Source organism: Letharia lupina (genome assembly GCF_014066315.1).
Source record: "Letharia lupina isolate WasteWater1 chromosome Unknown contig_2, whole genome shotgun sequence".
In the NCBI taxonomy this organism is placed as follows: Eukaryota; Fungi; Ascomycota; class Lecanoromycetes; order Lecanorales; family Parmeliaceae; genus Letharia; species Letharia lupina.
The window spans coordinates 2,174,808-2,193,010 of record NW_023502971.1 but is presented as its reverse complement, the minus strand read 5'-3'; the positions used below and the strand labels follow the sequence as shown (position 1 = coordinate 2,193,010).

The following is an 18,203-nucleotide window of genomic DNA, read 5'->3' as shown; positions in this document are numbered from 1 at the left end:
TCGCATGTTTATCGAAGCTGCGGGGAGTATGATTGTGATTATGGGGGTGATTGTGTAGGGTTTTGGTTCACTGATGGTTTCGTCGTTGACGGATGTCTAGAAGAAAGACTATTGCGTAAATGATGGTGCAGATTTTTCGTGGGAGATTTGAAGGATGGGAAAGACTTGTTCGCTTTGATGGGAGGCTGAGAATGGCCTGCGTCGAGCATAAAACCGGTAATATACATGATGGGGGGAAGGGTTCCTCTGAAGTAGAGACTTTGAAAGACGATCGATGGTAGAAAGTTCCATCTCACTCTAATCTGGGAAATCACTCTAATTCTGATAAAATTACATGGATAAACAATTACGAAGGTACATTAAATTAGAGAAGCTAACATATTCGAACAAGGAAGTGCACGAAGACTTTATATCAAGATGAAATTCTTATTATAGGAGAAGCCTACATTTCATAGCATTAATTAGGAATAGAACATATCTTCGTCACTTTATAAATGGGGTTTGAAATTTTTAAGGAAAGTCTAGGTTAACCGACAAGATTGGAAAATGGATTGGCGCTATGGAATAGAAGTAATTCGGTAGCAGAGACTCGATTGTGTAGAGATGTTGCAAAAAGGGGCAGAGGTTAGAGCATCGCCCCGTTTGTTAGATCGTGCATCCGAGAAGTTCCCTGTCTTAGCAGTAACTATGAGAAGTTTCAAAACCAGCGTCTGAACATGGAGCGCAGATGCACGAAGCGTATTACCGAGAGGGCCATCTTTGAGCAGTGGATTGCATCGGAAGCGGGCAGTATTTGCACCACCATTGGAGAGTCCGAGATAATTGCGGCTGTCAGAGCACTTCCCCAAGGCCCATAGCTATCATCGATTTCGGGCGAGCAACCCGAAATGTCTTGGACGGCTCGGCAGTCACCAGGAAGAGCGGCACGATATATTGACGACCCCTCTTCAATGCGGACATGCTTGATATACTGCAGTTGATTTTCTTCAAAATGCGGCTCATTAGATGTGCTACTGAAGGCTGCCTGCCTCTCTGATGTCTCAAACGAGCTCAGTCTTGAAGCCCTGTGTCATATGACTCAGGATGTCCTCAGAGGTATTCCCTCCCACGAGTCTCCCGCGTCGGCCTTCTCTTTCCTTTTACGCATGGCCCGGAGAACGAGGTTGGAAGGGAAAGCTTGCAGATCGAGCTTTGGGGACAGCATTTATTCCTCGAGCGTTGAACCGAAGAGGCTCCCACGATAGTCCAAAAGCAATTGCTGATAATTTCGAAACTGTTCCGATTCATTGGATATTGCGAGGTCTTAGCCTAGGAGATGTAGGAATCTTGATGTAGCAACGTCAAATGTCCGGACATCAGCTTCGAGCCCAGACTTGAGGTAGGGAACGCGGAATTAGATATTGCAGGCTGAGCATTCCCAACAGTAAGGCTTGACTCCAAGTATCGACCCTCCACATTTGACACATTGCCTACCATACTGTATCAATTCCTCTTAAGGTTCGTCTTCTTCTCCTCACGCTTCAGCTTCTTCCATTCTACCGAGCGCTTATTCCCCATTCTCCAGTTCGGGCACAGGATTGTAGCCTAGCGCTTGCCTTGCCTTGTCGATGTTGTAGGTGTGCGTTCGCACACGACGCGAAACAACGAGCTTGTTCAATGCTCGCCATACATGAGGCATGGACGATTAGTCACAGTGCGGAGGTCTCCACAATTTGCCTCGGGGACGAGCTTTTCGGTGGCAGCTTTGGATAGATCATAGGGTGTGCCTTTGGAATGCGGTTCCCAAAGAGCCCGAGTCTCATCGAGGTCAATGTGCTCCTCACCTGCGAAGACCATAATTGATGAAGAGAAGACCAAAGCCTTGACTGAAGAAGCCATCCTTCCGGCCGCAAGCAAGTTTTTTGTGCTTGCCACATGGATATCAAGGTAGTCCTGGCCTTTTTACGGTGAAGTCAGATGATTTCGAAGAGGCGGTTCGAAGGATAACCTGCGGCTTGATTTCTTGAAGCAGTGCATGGAGCGCTGTTGCGTCGGTGATGTTGCCAGCGTGGTAGGAAACGCCATCTTGAAGGTTGGAGTTTGGCGTGCGGCTCAAAGCATATATTGGCCGGCATGTTGGATCTTTGAGCAAAGCTCGGATGATATGGTAACCCGACAACCTGTTTCAGTATCATATAATCATCCTATTTCTCAACACGGATGAAGAGAAATCCCTAAGCATCCGCATCCACCGATAAGAACAGCACCGAGAGTCTTTGTTTCCGTTTGCTTGGCAGTCATTGAGTTTCAAAGTGGTGACTCTGTATAAGATCGGGGTGGGACAATGTTACTCGTATGTCGTCCAGTGATGAAGAAAGAAGAAGACGTGAAATCTGCGAATAATAGACAATATGGATCTCATGGGCTTGGCGGCTCTGAAATGCAAGGTTTTCCAGGGAGCGTACTGACCTTCTCCTGGCTGAGCAGATGCTCTCAGTTATGTATGCAAGTATGCAACAAGGGTGAAGCTCACGATTGATTGGCTTCGTTTAAAGAGACCAGTTCAAATGGGCACATTCATCAACCCCAGAGCAATTACGACTTTATCATGGATACATCTGATGTCAATTGCGGCGTACGCTCTAGATTTCATACAGCAATGCATTGTGGATGACTCAATCCTGGCGGATTCAATGTGATTTCTAATTCTTCCTGCATATGGAGCCATGCACTACAACCCCACACCACCAACTGAAAAGGAAAGCTCGGCTGACATGGTATTCGTAGAATAGGTAGTCGTGGCAGATGGTCTGCAGCCACGCGCCATCGATATTGATGCAGAGAAAGGAAATGCAAGGAAAGTAACATTGGTACCGGTCCGTATTGATTTTGATGATTCTCGGGTAGGGCTCCACTTCCAGGGTCATATAAAAGTTCGGGGGTCAAAACTCTTAGCGTGATCACAATTCGGCGGGGGTGCCCCTGGTAAGCCCCCTAAGCGGTCTCGCTAAATCTCATTTCATCCGGGGTTCGAACCGGATAAGTGAAGCCCTTGGGGGCCCAAACTCTTCCGTGTCGCGTATTCCAGACTACCAACGCAAGCTACTTACTCTCACCAGGAGATATGTCAAGGCATCCACTTCTACCCAAAATGCCATGCCCAACCCTCTTCCCGCCCCTCTGACATTCTACCCCGCCTATTGCTTCTCCCTCTCACCAACCCACAACACCTGGGCCAGGCTGACCGCCGCCGATGTCCACGCCCTTCGCGAGCGGACGGGCTTCGAAGGTACGTCCCGCTACTTACATCTGACGTTATGCTTTGGGGGATGCAAATCGTCGAGTAGCCGTCATCCATCATACATGGTGCAGACTGACTGACGTTTCCTCCCCCACATTTCCAGGCCAAAATCTCTTCTTCCACCTCAACCACCCCATCAAATGGATCCGCCTCGTCGGCGTCATCGTCGCCGTAGACCTCTATCCTACGCGCTGGATCGCGCTGCTTGACGATAGCAGTGGTGCTACGATTGAAATAACTTGCGGAAGACCTGCACCGACACCGACGGCACCAAATGCGAATTCTACGTCGCTAGCGGAGGGCTCGGCGGGCCTGGGCAGGCTTGATGCTTTTGATAAGGGTGTCACGGCTACCGGTCGCGATGTCGATCTGAGCGGGGTGGATATTGGGAGTGTGGTCAAAGTGAAAGGGGGCGTGGGGTTGTTTAGGGAAGTGAGGCAGATGCTGCTTGAGCGGATATGTAGGTCTGCAGGCCCCCTTGAGCCGCGACGAGGACTGACTCTATATCGTGTTCCCGCAGCCATCATCCGCACTACAAACGAAGAAGCCGCTGCCTGGGCCGAAAATACCGCTTTCCGAAAAGAGATACTCAGTCAACCATGGGTAGTCAGTGAGGAGGAGGAGAAGCGAGCAAGGAGGAAGGCGGAGGGCTTAGACCGTGAGAAGCAGGCGAGAAAGGAGCGGAAGAAGAGGAAGCTGAGGGAGGAGTATGATGGGAAACGTGCTGTCGCCGAGAAAGAGAAGCGTAGAGCTGAGAGGAAGAGGAGGGAAGAAGGCCAAGGACGGAGAGAGGGCGAGGCCGGACCGTTGGGGCGACAGGCAGATGGTGAGCATAGGAAACGTCGGCGAGATGTTGAAAAAGCGAGGAGACCAAAGTCTGAGGATTCTGGAGCATGAGTTTGCATTGCTGGTGGCTTGTGGGTTTGGACGGGTAGGCGTTTCGGCAAAGTAGTTTGTTTTGTGCAAATACACCTCTGCTACTGCGTTTGATTTGGACAAGCATTGTTTGAATCGCTCGACTAAGGATATGGGATACTGTACAAGCATGCTAAAACCGTCGTAGTCCAACCGCCCTTTATGAAACCACGAAAACACGCACAGAGAACACGAGATCGAGCAACTCCAAATAGAGTCGAAGAAGAACTAAAACGAAAAATAGCCATGACAATGCCACCTTCCAGCGAAATACCTTCGATTCGAAAATCCAAAGGGAACCAAAACACAAGCATCATCTAGCGAGCACTCACGAACAAGCATGAACCCAACCACTCACCCCCCAATGCAATAATCCTCTTCCTCGCCCCTGCCTCCAAAAAAACCAAACAGTCCAAAACACGCCGCCCGGACAAACATCCAGCCCCACAACCGAACCAACCCCCCACCCATCTCACCAAGCCAAAAGCTCAAGCTCGTCCCAAAGCCCCCACCCACCCCACCCAACCCCCCACGAAAGAAACTTCGATACCCCATCCCGCCACCGGGCAAGTTCGAGAGGTAAGAAGAGCGCAATGCCGGAACGACCGTGGATTGTTGAGTGAGAGTGCCCGTTTTTGGAAATCGGTTCCTGCTCGTTCTGATTCAAACCGTCACTGAGTATTCCGAACGAGTGCGGCGCGCTGGTTTCACGCGTGGCGGGAATGAATGGGGTGTGAGGTAGCCTGTTCGGACCAACGAGGCGGGTAGTCACACCGTCGTGGTTGGATGATGGGTGGTAAGGTTAGCATGCTTGGACGAGTAGCTGGCGTTGTTCCGACTGTAGATAGGGTAAGGTGCATACAGATAGGGCGCTGAGGAGAGTAGTAGTCTTCGTCACGGCTAGGACGTGGGGACGGGTGCCAGGGTTGAAAGAGGAGCAGAGGTATGAGGATGTGCGTTTTTCGTTGCAACGCAGCCATTGTGTCCTTTCTTCAGCACATTTTCATATAGTGACGAGGGATATGCGAACAGCCATCACGGGATACCGGTCTTGAGTCGTGATTGCAAGTGGGGTTTTGGGATGTAGCACCGCACTTTGAGGTAGAGATAGATATAGGAAAAGGGTCATAGATAGCTACTCTGATCATTCGGGCTTTACGCCCGCATTCCGCACCTTACATCAAATCCGGCCGTGTCATGACCACTTCGGAAGAGCATCGCCCGCGCAACTATCATAATGTTCGTACAATCATGCGATTTCTCTCGTCCCACAAATAAGCGTTAGAACCCTCTCAAATGGAAATGAAGAAACTCTTCTCCCCCTCCTTCGGCTCCACCAGCGCTCTCGTGATGATCGGATCGGCGCAGCTGATCCTGATCCTCTCCGGCGTCGCTGGACTCTGCAGCTGCAAGACGTCCTCGACGCCGTACTGCTTCCTGGCGGCCCTCAACGCGTCCCTGATGGCGAAGAAGACACTGCTGCCCATGAACAGTGGCGGTTCGCCCACACCTCTCGATCTCTGAATGGTGCGCAGGTTCTCCCACTCCACATCCTTGAGCAGACTGACGTTGAAGACCTGTGGGATGTCTCTGAAGCCCGGGATCTTGTACGTGCCTGGCCCTCGAGTGAAAAGCTGGCCCGATGCACGATGCCACAGGCTTTCTTCTGTCGTGAAGAGACCTTGACCTTGGACGAATGCTCCTTCGATTTGGCCGTAGTCGATCGCAGGGTTGATGGACCGGCCGACGTCCATTTTGATGTCTGCACGCAAGCAAGTCCAGTCGCCAGTGAGAGTATCGATCTCCACTTCAGCGGCAGTAACTCCTTGAGTGAAGTAGTAGAACATCTGCCCCGTATTTGGACCCCATGTATATCCGATATCAGGCGTCTTGTAGAAGCCGTTGGCAGAGAGATTGACACGGTCGAAGTACGCAGCATGGACAAGGTCCTTCATTAGTGCATCTTTGCCAAGCTTCTCCCTATAAGGTTGGAGCCGTCCGTTGAGCTGTTCGCAGGCATTGAAGATGGCGTAGCCGTTCAAATCGCTTGAAGCAGAGGCAGCGGTTGAAGAGGTGTTGGCCACAGTATTGGTAGCGGTCTCGGACACGAAGACGTCGGAAAGTGGCACACCGAGGGCTTGGGCTGCTATCATTGTCATCTTTGTGTGGAGACCTTGACCCATTTCCGTGCCACCGTGCGCGACGAGAACCGAGCCATCATGATAGAGATGCACTAGGGCTCCGGCTTGGTTGAGGAAGATTGCAGTGAATGATATCCCAAATTTGGTCGGAATGATGGCTAGGCCCCGCTTCTTCCACTTGTGCTCATGGTTGAATTGCTCGACCGTTTTTCTCCGCTCCTGATAATCTGTTCCATCCAAAATTTGCTGGTACATCAACGGTACATACCAGTCTTTCAGCTCCTGATTGAAATGAGTGATCTCATGCGGCTTGTACATGTTAATTTCTCGCAGCTTTTCTACTGGCATGCTTAGATGGTCTGCAATCTCTTCCATGTAGGTTTCGGCGATGAACATCCCTTGTGGACCTCCAAATCCGCGGAAAGCGGTATTTGAAACTGTATTGGTTTTTGCTATGCGACCACGGACGTGGATATTGGGAAAGAGATAGCACCCGTCAATGTGTGACAGGCCTCGATCAACGACCGCACCACTCAAGTCCTGGGTCCACCCAGCGTTTGCGAAGACATCAGCATCCAGGGCCTGAAGCTTTCCATCCTTGTTCACAGCGACTTTCCATCTTGCAAGGAAAGGATGTCTTTGACCGGAAGTCATCATATCTTCATCCCGGTTTAGCATACATCGCACAGGTCTTTTAGTCTTCTTCGCAGCGATAGCACAGATGCCAGAAAGCTGTATAGATCTAGTCTCTTTACCTCCAAATGCTCCACCAAGGCGTTTGACCTTGGAGACGATCTTATTGGCTTGGACACCGGTGACTTGGGAGATGTAGGATTGCCTTGTACGATTGTTAGCCATTAGAGAGCGGCATTGGGGAGCGGGAGCTTACGTTTCTGTCGGATTCTGTGTACTACTATAAACCTCCATCTCTCCATCTTCCGGTTTTGGCACGACGGCGCATGCCTGGGTCTCGAGATAAAAGTGTTCCTGTCCGCCCATACGGACTACACCAGAGAACACATGATCTGCCTTTTCCCAAACGCTATCATCAAATTTACCTTCTTCGCCTTCCCCCTTGTTGATGTACCGATAGTGCTGAAAGTAGCTTTGTCGGGCGATGGCCTCTTCAATTGTGAAGATGGCGGGCAGGTCTTCATAATGCACCTTGACGGCCCTGGCTCCAGCTTCTGCATGTTTGGCGGAGTCGGCGAGAATCATACCGATAGGCTGTCCCGCGGTGAAGACCTCGTCGACAGCAAAGAAAACCTCATCGCAGACTACAGGCGTAAGGAGTTAGTTGTTTTCAAGCCCAGATCGCAATCTAAGACACAAGTCTCGGAGTGAAATGGCGCCTCCAGCTCTTTTGCCATGTCCAGCAGATTAAAAATTGCAAAGTGGAAAGGGGACAACGGTTCCGTAAAACACATACCTGGAGCACCCCACCAATTGGCCTCAGGGCTCGGCAGGTCATGATGATCTACCCATTCGACGATGCCGGGCAGATCCATGGCAGCTTCAAAGTCAACGTCTAGGATCTTTGCATGGGCCTTACTCGACAGGACCATGACCCCGTAAAGCTCGTTCTTTTGTACGGGTATGTCGTCAGTATACTGAGCTTCGCCGGTGCATTGCTTCAAAGCGGCAACGTGGGGGTTTGCCTTGCCCAGAATGCTCTGCTCATATGCTTGAGTAGCTTCATGGTCTTTCTTGCCCGTTGATATCACACGCTCAATCTCATTTCTGACGTCTTGATCAATTTCCGAAGCCTTGACGCCTAAGCCTGAGAGGACTTCGTTATAGAATCTGTAGAAGAACCCAAGTGCGAGTGACTTGCGGTAGGTCGCCATCCCCCCAGGCACCCCGAAGCGAAGATCAAAGTCGTTCTCCAGAGCGTTCATAACCCCCTCGAGTGTTGCAGGATCAGTCCATGTCTTTCCTTCCAGGTAAGAGGCCGCTTCTCGAGCAGCGACAGTAGTGGCAGCCATGCCTCCATACACAAGGTCCACACTCTCCACGACATGGTCGTTGCTCAGCGAGACGCGCAGAGCAGCGTTGACAATAGCTATGTCATCGTCTTTGCGTTTAGCTTGCTTGTACGCTCGGAGATACTCTCCTTTCTCCCGCGCAACAGGGATTCGTAGGCTTGCAATGATTGCATCTGGTGCCAGCGCTGTAGTTCTGTACCCCTTAAAGAATTGAGACATTGGGATTTCTGTCTCTTTATCGAGTGATTTGGCAACAAGCACGGTGTTAGTTGCCACAAATACAGGATTCAGGTCCGAGATTGGAGAAGCGGTGGCTAGATTGCCAGCCGGTGTACCAACATTCCGGATCTGTCTCCCTGCAAAATATCGGATCTGCTTGTGAATTGCCATGAAGGGTTGCCCCTTGAGGGCACCGTAGTGTTCAACTGCCTTCAAGCAAATGTCCTCGAGATCCGTCAGCACAACATTACCACCAATCTCGAGATGGTCGTCCTTAAAGCTGTACTGGCGAAGCTCGGCGATGTCACCAACGTAGACCGAAGCAGTGTATTGCATAGCCTTGAATTTGATCTCGATCTGCGTCTCGGTGCTGCCTCCAATGATCTTAGCTGAAGGGTACACGCTCTTGATCTCGAGCAACTGATTCAGAGTGACCGGCCGGTACCATTTTTTACGCTTGTTTCCAAATGCTAAAGGCTTGAATTGATGTTTCGTCAAGGCAGGAGGAAATATGAGCTGAGTGTCTGGGTTGTATTCAATGAATCCTGGCGGTGTGAACCTTTTGATCGGCTGATCTCCATTCACACCGTTTGTCTTCTCCATGCAACATCGGTTTGCCGCATCTCCGTTGCCATTCTCCATACAACAGCCACCACCGCCGTTGGCTGTTGCTTTGCCACAAGCCTTGTTCTTGCTGAATGTTTGCGCAGCATCCAAGATAGGTCGGTAGCCTGTACAACGACAGAGATTCCCATCAAAGGCTTCTTCAACTTCGAGCTCTGAAGGGTCTGATTCATTTCTCAGCAAAGCGTACAAACTCATGACTATGCCAGGTGTACAAAAGCCACATTGGCTGCCACTGCCCATTGCTATCCGTTCTTGGGCTGGATGCGGGTTCTTGACATTACCGATGCCTTCCACTGTGATAACATGTTTGCCATCCACGCTAACAAGAGGCGCCAAGCACGCATTGACAGATGCATGATAGAGCTTCTTGGTTGTGGGATTCAACTGAGAGACCACGACAGTGCAAGCGCCACAGCCTCCTTCAGCGCATCCAAGTTTCGTGCCTGTTAGGCCTATCCCTCTTAGATACTCCAGTAGAGTAATTTCGGGATCAATGGAGACAGAATCGATTACAACTTTGGTTCCGTTCAAATAGAACCGTAGGATATCATCATATGGCTCTGTGACTGCTTGCAGTGAGTGTGATCTCGCGATGGAGACGGCAGGCTGAGGTTCGATGATTCCTGGAGCCATCCTGGGTAGAAATTCTAGGTGCTTCAATCAAAGGAGACGAGTCCTAGACCGGGTAAGAGAATAATCTCAAGGAAGCGTAACGCATCAGATATCGTCGTCGATTCCAATCAGCAGAGAAGAAGAAATGAGAGTCCCGAGATTGTCAGACACAAGATCAGGAAGAGGACGGTAAAGATACTAAAGTCTTTGGCTTAGGCCATCAGACTCGTCGGAGCCCGCCGTCTCGAATCGTTCAAGGAGAAAGGCAGTCCACGATACGGTTAATACGCTACCAAATGGTCAAATAAGACACACGGACTATGATAATGGTATTTTCAGGTACAAATTGATACGAGAAGGAAAAAGTACACTCGAGGCAATAGAGCATCTCCGCTTTGCTTTGTGAAAAGCAATTTGCCGGCTCTAGGCCCATATTGTAATAGCGTACTTTTTATGTTTCCAGTTCTCTTCTCCATCAATCTTAGATAGATCCAACGTAGAACATTTTGCCGTCTTATTAAAACTCACTATTCGAGACCAGAGTGACCATATCGTAGATTAAGGAAGCCTCATAGGCGTCAAAGTCTCTTTCCCTGCTTCTGCAGTCTCGCGGGTGCCAGAAATATCCGCACACGCCAAGAAGTCTCTCCACCTTGTTAGTCGAGAGAACTCGATGATTATTCTCTTCAAGGATAAACTTTTGCGGAGCGATCTATTTGTATTGATTAGGTCCTTTAATTATCTCTTCAGAACCTTCAGCTAGGGCTCTTAATTGTGAAATTATCATCGACTTTTCAATTTTTAGATGTGCGGATATTTCTGGCACCCGCGACGCAGTGTAGATCTAGAAACCGCTGACTAATCAAGCTTGGCGAGATCGAACATTTGCAGCTTGGAGGCTTAGAGGCTGGCCTTTGCTCGCCAACGATCGTCTACGTTTGAAAGCCAAGATGCGCCCAGGAATCCAGCTACTCCGCTCTGGCCGGTCAATTGATGTGCGGCCCAAGGTCCTAGAGTTCTCCGCTCACCGAATACCCTTGTGTCTTCGACTACAGCAAAGAAGAAACATCACCTCAGACGAGAAACCTTTGCCTGAATCAGAACAACCAAAAGGACCCAATCAAGATCAACTCCCGCACGTAAGCGAGGAGGCAGCAGCTACTGGTGATATTACTGGCGAAGGGGGACCAGATGTGGAACAGGGCTCACCAGTACAAGAGGTACGTGCCCTCATGAATACCATCGTCAACACGACATCAGCTGACAAAGTCGACAATAGATCCTAAAACGCGATCAAAAAAGCCAAGAGAAGGCACCCAAAGTGTTGCAGGAAGAACTCAAAGCGTCGTCACCTAAGGGAAGCAGATCGTATTCGACCTCAACTCCGCGGCGAGCTCAAGCCATGATCGACCCCGAGTCTGCAGAGGTCCAAAATCAGGGTCACATTTTCGGCTTACCAGAGCTGCCTTTGCCGAGCACTTCCCATCTCAAGCATCGCTATGACCCGGTTATCCATCAGGTTACAAATCTCCTTATGCAAGACGGCAAGCTGAGTAAAGCTCAGAGGGTACGCCCGTCAGTTCTTCTGTTCATTACAAGCCCGCTGGGCTCACAATCACATCACGTTACATTAGGGTGCTAACTCGAAGCTATCGCTAGAACATGGCTATGATACTCGAACGTCTACGAACGGCTCCCCCACCTACTCCAGACCCTCGACATCCTCTAATACCTGGCGCTCCTCCCACCAACCACCTTCCTCTCAACCCCATACTCTACCTCACACTTGCTATCGATTCTGTGGCGCCTCTTCTCCGGATAAGATCACAAAAAGGCGCGGCAGGTGGTGGTGTAGCGTTGCAGATACCGATACCTCTAGGCTTACGGCAGCGGCGACGGACAGCTGTGATGTGGATTCTAGATGCTGCAATCAAGAAACGTACAAAAGGCAGCGGCAGAGCAATGTTTGCTCACAAAATTGCGGACGAATTGATTGCTATAGTTGAAGGGAAGAGTAATGTCTGGGATAGAAGGGGTGGGGTTCACAAACTGGGTACTGCAGCTCGAGCCAACCTGTCGTTTGGTAACAGGAGAAGATAAACTATATATCCAAAGTCATCGTACATATTGCCCCTATGTCACTCTCAAGTCGTATCACAGCTTACCAGTTGCTGTTCAGCCTTCTCCCGTTCTTTCACGGCAAAAATACGATGTACAAAGTTAAAACATCCCTGAAATGTATCGTTTGCTTAGGACCCAGCCAATGAAGATTAGGTTCTCGACTCCATCCTGCATTAGCCCCACGCTATGACGGCCGCGGACTCCAACGTGCAGCAAGGCTGTGATTCTCCAAAGTCCTACACTCAAGGCTTCACTTTGCTCGCCACCATCCCTCAACGTTGATCCTCTGAGCGTCATTGCGTCCATCACGGGCATCCTGGCAGTGGCAGCCAAGATCACAGCGGCGGTGACAGAGTTTATCGGAAAGGAAAGAGACGCACCGCACTCAATGCGCAGCGTCCTCATAGAGCTCTCAGACCTGACCTTCTGCCTTACTCATCTTGGAATGTTTGTTCGAGGGACGAAGGATGCTCCCAGAGTACGAAGAAATGTAATATCCGTGGAGCAAATCTATTGCCATCACCACGTCTTTGGGATTGAGTATGTCCGAGCTGCACCAAATACTCGATTCTTTCAAAATCGACAAACCAATGTCTACGAGCATTAGGCTGCGTTGGGTGAGAAGCGAAGAAAAGATCAACGGAATCTAGGCTCGTGTCCGAGCCTCCAAGAGTTCTTTGAAATTGATACTGACAATCTTTACTTTGTGAGTAATGCAGAATTAGACTTGGTATGTCGATCGAGGCAGCTGATGTCAAGCTTGAATTCAGCACATCTTTGAAAGAAACACGAGCTTTGGTGCGGAGCCTTACTACCGCTGTCGGCCGTATCCTGGGGTGCAGCGAGGACGTGTCTCGAAGACTGGCCAGTATGGAGACCGGCATCACAGGAACAAATCGATGCACCGCTACGGCAACTCTGATGTCGTCAGAGACCAGTGATGATACATCTACAATCAGTCTTCTGGTTCGGGATACTTCAGAGGACCTCATAGCAATATCACAGAAACCGAAATCTCAGTTCGACCCATCCTTAGAATCCGAACTGTATAACTCCAGAGTGTATTCACGTGCTATCCGACGATTTTCGACCTTATCTCTACCTTCAATCACGTGCTCTGCCCCTGGGATGTCGTTCCTTTCGGCCATTAGTCTTGGGCAGGTTTCGAATATCTCTGTAATAGAATTGCCGATCTCTTACCCGAGGACTGGAATACTCAAAATTGTAGAATACCGAGTGACCCAAGGCTTTGGAAATGCGTTCGCGCTTGGCAATGCATGCGGACCATGTGATACCTTCCAGTAGTAAGCAAGCAAGCAACGCACTCGTGCGTGCCAACGTTGTACCAGCACGTTGGAACTACAATGATAACACCGATCGCTAGTTCTTACCAGACTACCTACCCAACTCCAAGGATGTTCTTCTTTCGTGCAAATTTACTTTAGGCATTAAGAAGCCTCTTCTTGGTCTTAATGGAAGGAGTACCATGTCTTCAATCCGGCGGCAGGCGCTGCGTGTGCAATTAGTGGATTAACTATCACGACAAATGTCCAGCCTCTAGTCTATTGTGCATCTTTGAGTGGCTAAGATCAGTGTCTGCAGGAGGCCTAGGATGCAGTAGGGTGTGTTTCTTACAGATTAGTCCAAAGATAAAGAACAGGAAATGACGGTTCAATTTAGAATCAGATACAGAAGTCTCTCTCACTTTTCGAGTCTCTGAGTTCGTCCAGATAACTTGAGAAATCTTCGGTACTTCTGCTCCTGACAAGATTGTCGATTATACAGGGAAGGCAACGACAACAAGGCCGCCAAATATTTCTTCTCTTTTTACCCAGTGTGGGAGTTCGCATGAAAAGTGAGTGTAGAGCATCCATTACTCGGACATTTTGCTGTAGTGGCATGCTGCATGAAACCCTAGTCGACCCACTGGAACCAGTGTTATTTCGGTGTGAAAGCCCCTATCGAGATGCGTGATACGTTGTTCATCATCTACTTTGCCACGACCAAGATTCCAAAATGTGGGGTCACCTTATAGCTATCAAGCTCTTCGACACTAGCACCACCTTTGCGATCCTTGAAGAATTCATCAGGTACGGCAGTCACTCTCCACGCCAACTCACCGCGAAGCCCCCCTTCTCGCGCGGAAGCCTCATAAACCCCCTTCCTCAAATGATAACAATCGAAATCCACATCTCCCTGTCTCGTGTCCGCATGCACGTGGATGGTGATTCCATCCTCCACCACTCCTGTAACACTACAGAATAAGCCACCTGATCCACCTGATTCACTCGGTCTAACCTTGCCCTCAGCCTCGACGAACGCTGCAGGGTCTTGCGTTGGCGGCACCGTCACGGCGACGAAGTGTCCGCCGTCTTTGAGATTAAGCGTAACGTTGCGAAACATGTCCACCATATCCTTACCGCTGGGAGCGTAGTTCAGCAACCAGGCGCCGAAAACGACGTCAAAAGGATCGCCTTCATACGGCACTGGTTTGGAGCAATCGGCTACCTTGAAATCGATCGTTCCGCCATTCGAGGGAATTTGAAAGCTGGCAGTGCGTGCCTCCTCGATCATCACTGGGGAGATATCTACGCCGACAACCTTTCTGGCTCCCCATTTTAAGAAGTGATACGAGTAGAAGCCGGACCCGCACGCGAGATCGAGGACACGCGCATTTTTGATGAAAGGGGCGACGGCTTCTTGTACGTTAGCGCGCTCGATAAGGGCATTGGAACTTTTGCGGATCTCGTCGTAGGGCGCTTGGATGGTGTCGTATTGAGTTGACATGCTGCTATATAGTGGGCTGTGATGATCAGCAAGTGGTGAGAATTTAGGTTTCCAGAGGAAGGCGAGGGAGGAGCTACTTATATGCGGACATGGGAGAGTAATAAAGCTGAAGCGGTTCCAGAGAGGGTGGCGATGGGCTGAGCAGAAGACCGGGTCAGATTCGTGTTTACGTATCTCTTCTACATCTAGAGATTGAGGATACTGGGCCTCTTCATAGTTACATGACAGTGATACCGAGATACAGCATTTGTGATGTCTCGATGTTTAATGCACCCTCGATGTCATCGAATTTAAGGTTCATGCCGGCCGCTTGCTAAAATTAAAGTACAGGTAGGAAGGAGCAACGAGGGGTAAAGTTGGGACAGCGAGGCCGAGACATGATGAGAATGTATCTTCCAACCTGCAATGAGAAAGGAGGCTGTTTAAAGATGTTGCGACCACCCTGAAGAAGCTCATCCTCGCCTGCATACTCGGGAAGATTGGCCTAGGCAGCAAGCAGCCGATCCTTGTTACTCATACAATGCTACGACTCGAGACAATGTTGTTCTGTGGACGTGCTAGCATACTGGGGCATCCGCGCCCATCTCAGCATTTGCCTTGATTAGGTTCACTGTGTCCGATTTCGAGCCTGCGCACATGCAGGAGAAGACATCGAGCTAACCACTAATAAGCAAGGCAAACAACCACCAAAACACCAACAAATGAACTTCGCACCTCTGTCCTACCCGCAGCTTTGACAAAGAGCTAGCCTCTTCAGCATCTTCGAGAGCTAGTCACAAACTCCAACAATGATGGATACACAGGCTACGGCTGCTGTTGCCCTGGATGCTTCACAAGAGGCTGTGACTCAACAGGAAGCCAAAAGAGACGAGGGTACAATGGGACTGCCGACAAGAGTGCAAGCCTCTAATCTTGACACCATAAAACCCATGGTCAATACCATGTCGAAGCTTTCGAATGAGGAAGGACAACAAGCAAGGCCCAAGAGCTCAGGCCATCACAAGGACCAGCGTGCACAAATTGGAAGCTTTTCAGAAGGGCGAAGAAAAACGAGTATCGAGCCCCACGAAGCCATCAGACGAGGCCTATCTTTTGGGCCATTGCGAAAGAACGGGAGGAGGCACAACTCGACCACCGGTATCCTCAAGACGAGTTCGAAGTCTCCATCTTCTCGGTTGAGTCAGAGTCAGAGACGCTTGTCACCCAGCAGCGATGTGTTATCCTCTGCTGAAGTGGGGCGATTGAAGAAGGACTACTATCTAGACGACCCCGATAGAGAAGAAGCAATCGAAAGTAGTGATGATGACCCAACGGCTTGGAGCTCCGGAGATGAGGCTTCAGGCTCGGCAAAGCCCAGAGGCAGGAAGAGGGATATCAAGGACAGCGAACGGACAGCGCCGGGAAGCCCACTTGCAGCATCAGATGGAGAGCGACCAACTGTGACTGTCACGGGTCCCGAAGGCGAAAAGCCAGTGTCAACATCCAAGAGATTTATCGTGCGTCCTAATACCAACTACGATCGGAACGTCAGTCGAGGTCCAAGCCCTAGCACATCGGACTCGGAAGAGCTCAACGACATTCGCCGGGCTCAGAAACTGAACATCAACTCCTCTCCTATCGATAGTTCGGTCCCTCATCGAGTCATTCAGACGATCATCAGAGGTGATTTTGCACAGATGCAGAGAGAAGCTGAAGAAGGGACAAGGCGACTGCGCACCTACCTCGTAGCTACGGATTTGAGCAGTGAAGCTGCCTACGCTTTGGAGTGGACGATCGGTACAGTCTTGCGTGATGGCGACACGCTTCTTGCAGTGTACGCCGTTGATGAGGAGGTCGGCACTGGTAAAACGGGAGACAGTCTCCCTATTGGTGAGGGCGCTAAAGCAATGCAAGAAACTACAGCAGTGATGGAGAAGATGACTGTCGCGTCTCAAAAGGGGCCTCTCATGTTATCCAAGGCGACTCTCCGTCCGGGGTCACGAAAGTCTAGTGCAGTGGTATCGATAGATTCAAGATCCAGATCCAAATCCAACGCCGACCAAGAACGAGCGCATGCTATTGAAACGCTGTCAGAGACCTGTCTCAGATTTTTGAGAAAGACGAAGCTGCAGGTTAGGGTCGCCATCGAAGTCATTCACTGCAGAAGTCCGAAGTACATGGTCACTGAAGCTGTACGTCATATAACCCTTTCGAGCGAACTCTTTTCATAAGGCTCACGAGTTTGTAGATTGATGGGCTCAGGCCCACGCTTGTCATCATTGGTTCTCGTGGGCGCAGTGCTCTTAAGGGGTAAGCCGGAAAGCCCACCGTCTATAGGATGTGGACGTGGCTAATTCTGGTACACAGTGTCCTTCTCGGCTCCTTTTCAAACTACCTCGTTACGAAATCGTCAGCTCCAGTCATGGTAGCCCGAAAGAAGCTTTCTGGTCGTAAAACCAAGAATTTGCCTCCCAACGTTCGCCTTGCGAACAACTTGACGCCCTCCAGAAGGCTAGCTGAAGCGAAAATCGATTGAAACGTTCTACCTTTGTGCAAGTGAAAGGAGCAAGGGTTCAAAACAAACTTCGAATAAGGTATCACTGAACCAAGAACCCCATGCTAGGAGTGACATGTGGCATCGATGGGCTTTAAGTTGTCAGAGGATGTCCAGGGCAACTATACCAGATATACAAAGGATCTAGGGGTAATGATCAGCATCTGCTGAATTATGAGCCGCAAAAATGATGTTCATGTACCTACTATACTACTCAGAGACAACAATGTCACTCAATCTCACTCCCAGGCCGATATGATCCCCATCTGGAACGGAGATCGTATTAGAGCAGTGGCAAACCGGCGGTAGAGGGTTGCACTCAAAACGGCGGCGAGCCTCGGAGCGAAGCAGGATTGGAGGGTAGCACTTGACTGTACTTCACTCTATGCTAGCACGCAGACAACGCTTCATTCAAGCGCGTACGCTTCCCTGTGACCGGAATCTCCTCAAACCTGATACCAAAATCATTGCACGACCGATGCCAACGACCTTATGGCCTCTCGTGCGCTCATTTCTCGCCCGTGGCATATATCCGCAGATGCCGAGTTTACTCGCGGGTAGGAGCTGCCCTATCACGCCCGGCATCCTCGACGCGAGTTTTCAACCCTGCGTGCGCTTTGTGTTTCAAGCACTGTCGAGATTTTTTGTTAAAGATGTTGTGAGGAATGGTACGAGGGGCAAAGTCCGAGTGCAGACGGGTCGTGTAAGACCTGGCTCGCAGAACCAACCCCCTTCTTCGTTGGGCAGCGGAAGAAGCCGTTGGGAGACTGTGAGGATGGAGAGGGATTCATGCGGTGTAGATGTATGTATATCAAGTGTTTTATGTGGGCTTTGGAGGGTAGCTTGGAGCAAGGTCGTTGACTGCGTTAGCGACTCGGACTTCGATGTCTGGTTGTTGGATATGAGCCTTGTTGATGGCGGCGATTGGTCGGGCGGGCGGGATGAGGGAGTTGAAAGGTCGGGCAAGTTTCGTTGTCGAAGAA

The 18,203-nt window shown here is 50.1% G+C and overlaps 6 protein-coding genes across 6 annotated transcripts; 3 read left to right on the top strand and 3 right to left on the bottom strand.

The window, feature by feature from the left end:
• Positions 1–1,546: 1,546 nt before the first annotated feature.
• HO133_004700 (uncharacterized protein) lies at positions 1,547–1,836 on the bottom strand (the record flags this gene model as incomplete). Its single annotated transcript, XM_037295614.1, has 2 exons — positions 1,547–1,648; positions 1,693–1,836. The coding sequence occupies 2 exons, from the start codon at positions 1,834–1,836 to the stop codon at positions 1,547–1,549; spliced, it is 246 nt and encodes an 81-aa protein (XP_037157615.1).
• A 1,299-nt stretch (positions 1,837–3,135) lies between these two features.
• Positions 3,136–4,177, top strand: HO133_004699 (uncharacterized protein; the record flags this gene model as incomplete). Its single annotated transcript, XM_037295613.1, has 3 exons — positions 3,136–3,268; positions 3,384–3,740; positions 3,801–4,177. The coding sequence occupies 3 exons, from the start codon at positions 3,136–3,138 to the stop codon at positions 4,175–4,177; spliced, it is 867 nt and encodes a 288-aa protein (XP_037157614.1).
• A 1,310-nt stretch (positions 4,178–5,487) lies between these two features.
• On the bottom strand, positions 5,488–9,800 carry HO133_004698 (uncharacterized protein; the record flags this gene model as incomplete). Its single annotated transcript, XM_037295612.1, has 3 exons — positions 5,488–7,174; positions 7,226–7,613; positions 7,766–9,800. The coding sequence occupies 3 exons, from the start codon at positions 9,798–9,800 to the stop codon at positions 5,488–5,490; spliced, it is 4,110 nt and encodes a 1,369-aa protein (XP_037157613.1).
• Positions 9,801–10,729: 929 nt separating this feature from the next.
• On the top strand, positions 10,730–12,841 carry HO133_004697 (uncharacterized protein; the record flags this gene model as incomplete). The annotated part of the gene is made up of 6 exons (XM_037295611.1): positions 10,730–10,999; positions 11,059–11,346; positions 11,439–11,857; positions 12,114–12,378; positions 12,508–12,606; positions 12,671–12,841. The coding sequence occupies 6 exons, from the start codon at positions 10,730–10,732 to the stop codon at positions 12,839–12,841; spliced, it is 1,512 nt and encodes a 503-aa protein (XP_037157612.1).
• A 1,048-nt stretch (positions 12,842–13,889) lies between these two features.
• On the bottom strand, positions 13,890–14,778 carry HO133_004696 (uncharacterized protein; the record flags this gene model as incomplete). The annotated part of the gene is made up of 2 exons (XM_037295610.1): positions 13,890–14,703; positions 14,765–14,778. The coding sequence occupies 2 exons, from the start codon at positions 14,776–14,778 to the stop codon at positions 13,890–13,892; spliced, it is 828 nt and encodes a 275-aa protein (XP_037157611.1).
• Positions 14,779–15,475: 697 nt separating this feature from the next.
• HO133_004695 (uncharacterized protein) lies at positions 15,476–17,202 on the top strand (the record flags this gene model as incomplete). The annotated part of the gene is made up of 3 exons (XM_037295609.1): positions 15,476–16,858; positions 16,915–16,976; positions 17,034–17,202. The coding sequence occupies 3 exons, from the start codon at positions 15,476–15,478 to the stop codon at positions 17,200–17,202; spliced, it is 1,614 nt and encodes a 537-aa protein (XP_037157610.1).
• Positions 17,203–18,203: the final 1,001 nt, after the last annotated feature.